The 1,079-nt window shown below is 55.1% G+C and overlaps 1 protein-coding gene across 1 annotated transcript in view; it reads left to right on the top strand.

The window, feature by feature from the left end:
• Positions 1 to 1,079, top strand: part of FRMD5 (FERM domain containing 5) — a gene marked incomplete at its 3' end in the record, with an annotated part of 13,753 nt that overhangs the window by 1,114 nt on the left and 11,560 nt on the right. Inside the window, exon 2 of the mRNA XM_009869349.1 lies at positions 890 to 932. Coding sequence (XP_009867651.1) covers positions 926 to 932 — 7 coding nt within the window. The remainder of the gene's footprint in view (positions 1 to 889; positions 933 to 1,079) is intronic.

The following is a 1,079-nucleotide window of genomic DNA, read 5'->3' on the forward strand; positions in this document are numbered from 1 at the left end:
CCTGGCCGGAGCCCCTCCCTCCCCCCTCCTCCCTTCCAGGGGCACCCCCTGACATTCACGTGGCTGACTTCACCTGGAGTTACAGCCTCCTCCTCCTCCCCATCTTGCTGAGTCCTGGCCACCGCAGAGCAGGTGATGCTGCTGCATCTCGTGAAGTCTCTGGACCATCACATCTCCCTCCCGCATCACTTGTGCCCCCTGACTTGTTTTTTCTGGACTCACTCCTCCCTGACTTCTTTGGCCTCCTGGCCATCATCCTCATGCTGCTGCGTATCCGAGGGCTGGGCTGGCAGTGGGCTGTGGAGTGGTGACTCTTCAGCATCACAGAGCAGCCTTTCCCTTGCGTGGTGCTGAGGGATCATGAACTGCCGCTCCGGCTTCGGTTATTCCTTTGTTCCACTGCTTCTCAGTGAATCACCTCTCTAAACATGTTGAAATAAAACCTTGTGCATAAGGCGTTATTATGCGTCGTCTCCGCGGGCTGCTGGAGTCCACACTCGCCAGGAGCCCCACATGGTGCCCTGGAATCCCCCTGCCTGGAGGAGCTGTGCCGGGGTTTTGCCTTGGAGCATCTTCTCGTGTGGCAGACGAGGGGGCAGATGGAGAACGCAGGGTCTGTGCCTTGTCCTGGTGCAAGGAGAGGACATTTCTTTGGTGTTTCACGTGGTGGGTCGGTGCCCTGGGTCAGATCCTGCTTCTCCTGTGCTCTGAATGCAAAGCCCAAAGCCAGAATGGAAAAAAAAAAAGATCTGCCACAGCACAGGCTTTTATTGCAAGCAGAGGGTTTCTTGGTTTTTTCTGGTTCTTTAATTTTACTCCGAAGAGTTAGTGCTATTAATTGAAAGTATTTGTTACTGAGACGCTCTAATGACCTTCTGTTTCATTTCAGCATTGGCTGGAATTTACCAAGTCGGTTGTGAAGCAGATGAGGGGTGAGTATGGAGGGTTCTCATTGACGAGTGGCTGGAGATGAGGCAGCGCGTGCCCAGGTGGCCGAGATGGCCAACGGCACCCTGGCTGGTGTTGGAAATAGCGTGACCAGCAGGAGCAGGGAGGGGACACACTTTGAGGGTGCGCTC

This window comes from Apaloderma vittatum, unplaced genomic scaffold, assembly GCF_000703405.1.
Source record: "Apaloderma vittatum isolate BGI_N311 unplaced genomic scaffold, ASM70340v1 scaffold32645, whole genome shotgun sequence".
Taxonomy (NCBI): Eukaryota; Metazoa; Chordata; class Aves; order Trogoniformes; family Trogonidae; genus Apaloderma; species Apaloderma vittatum.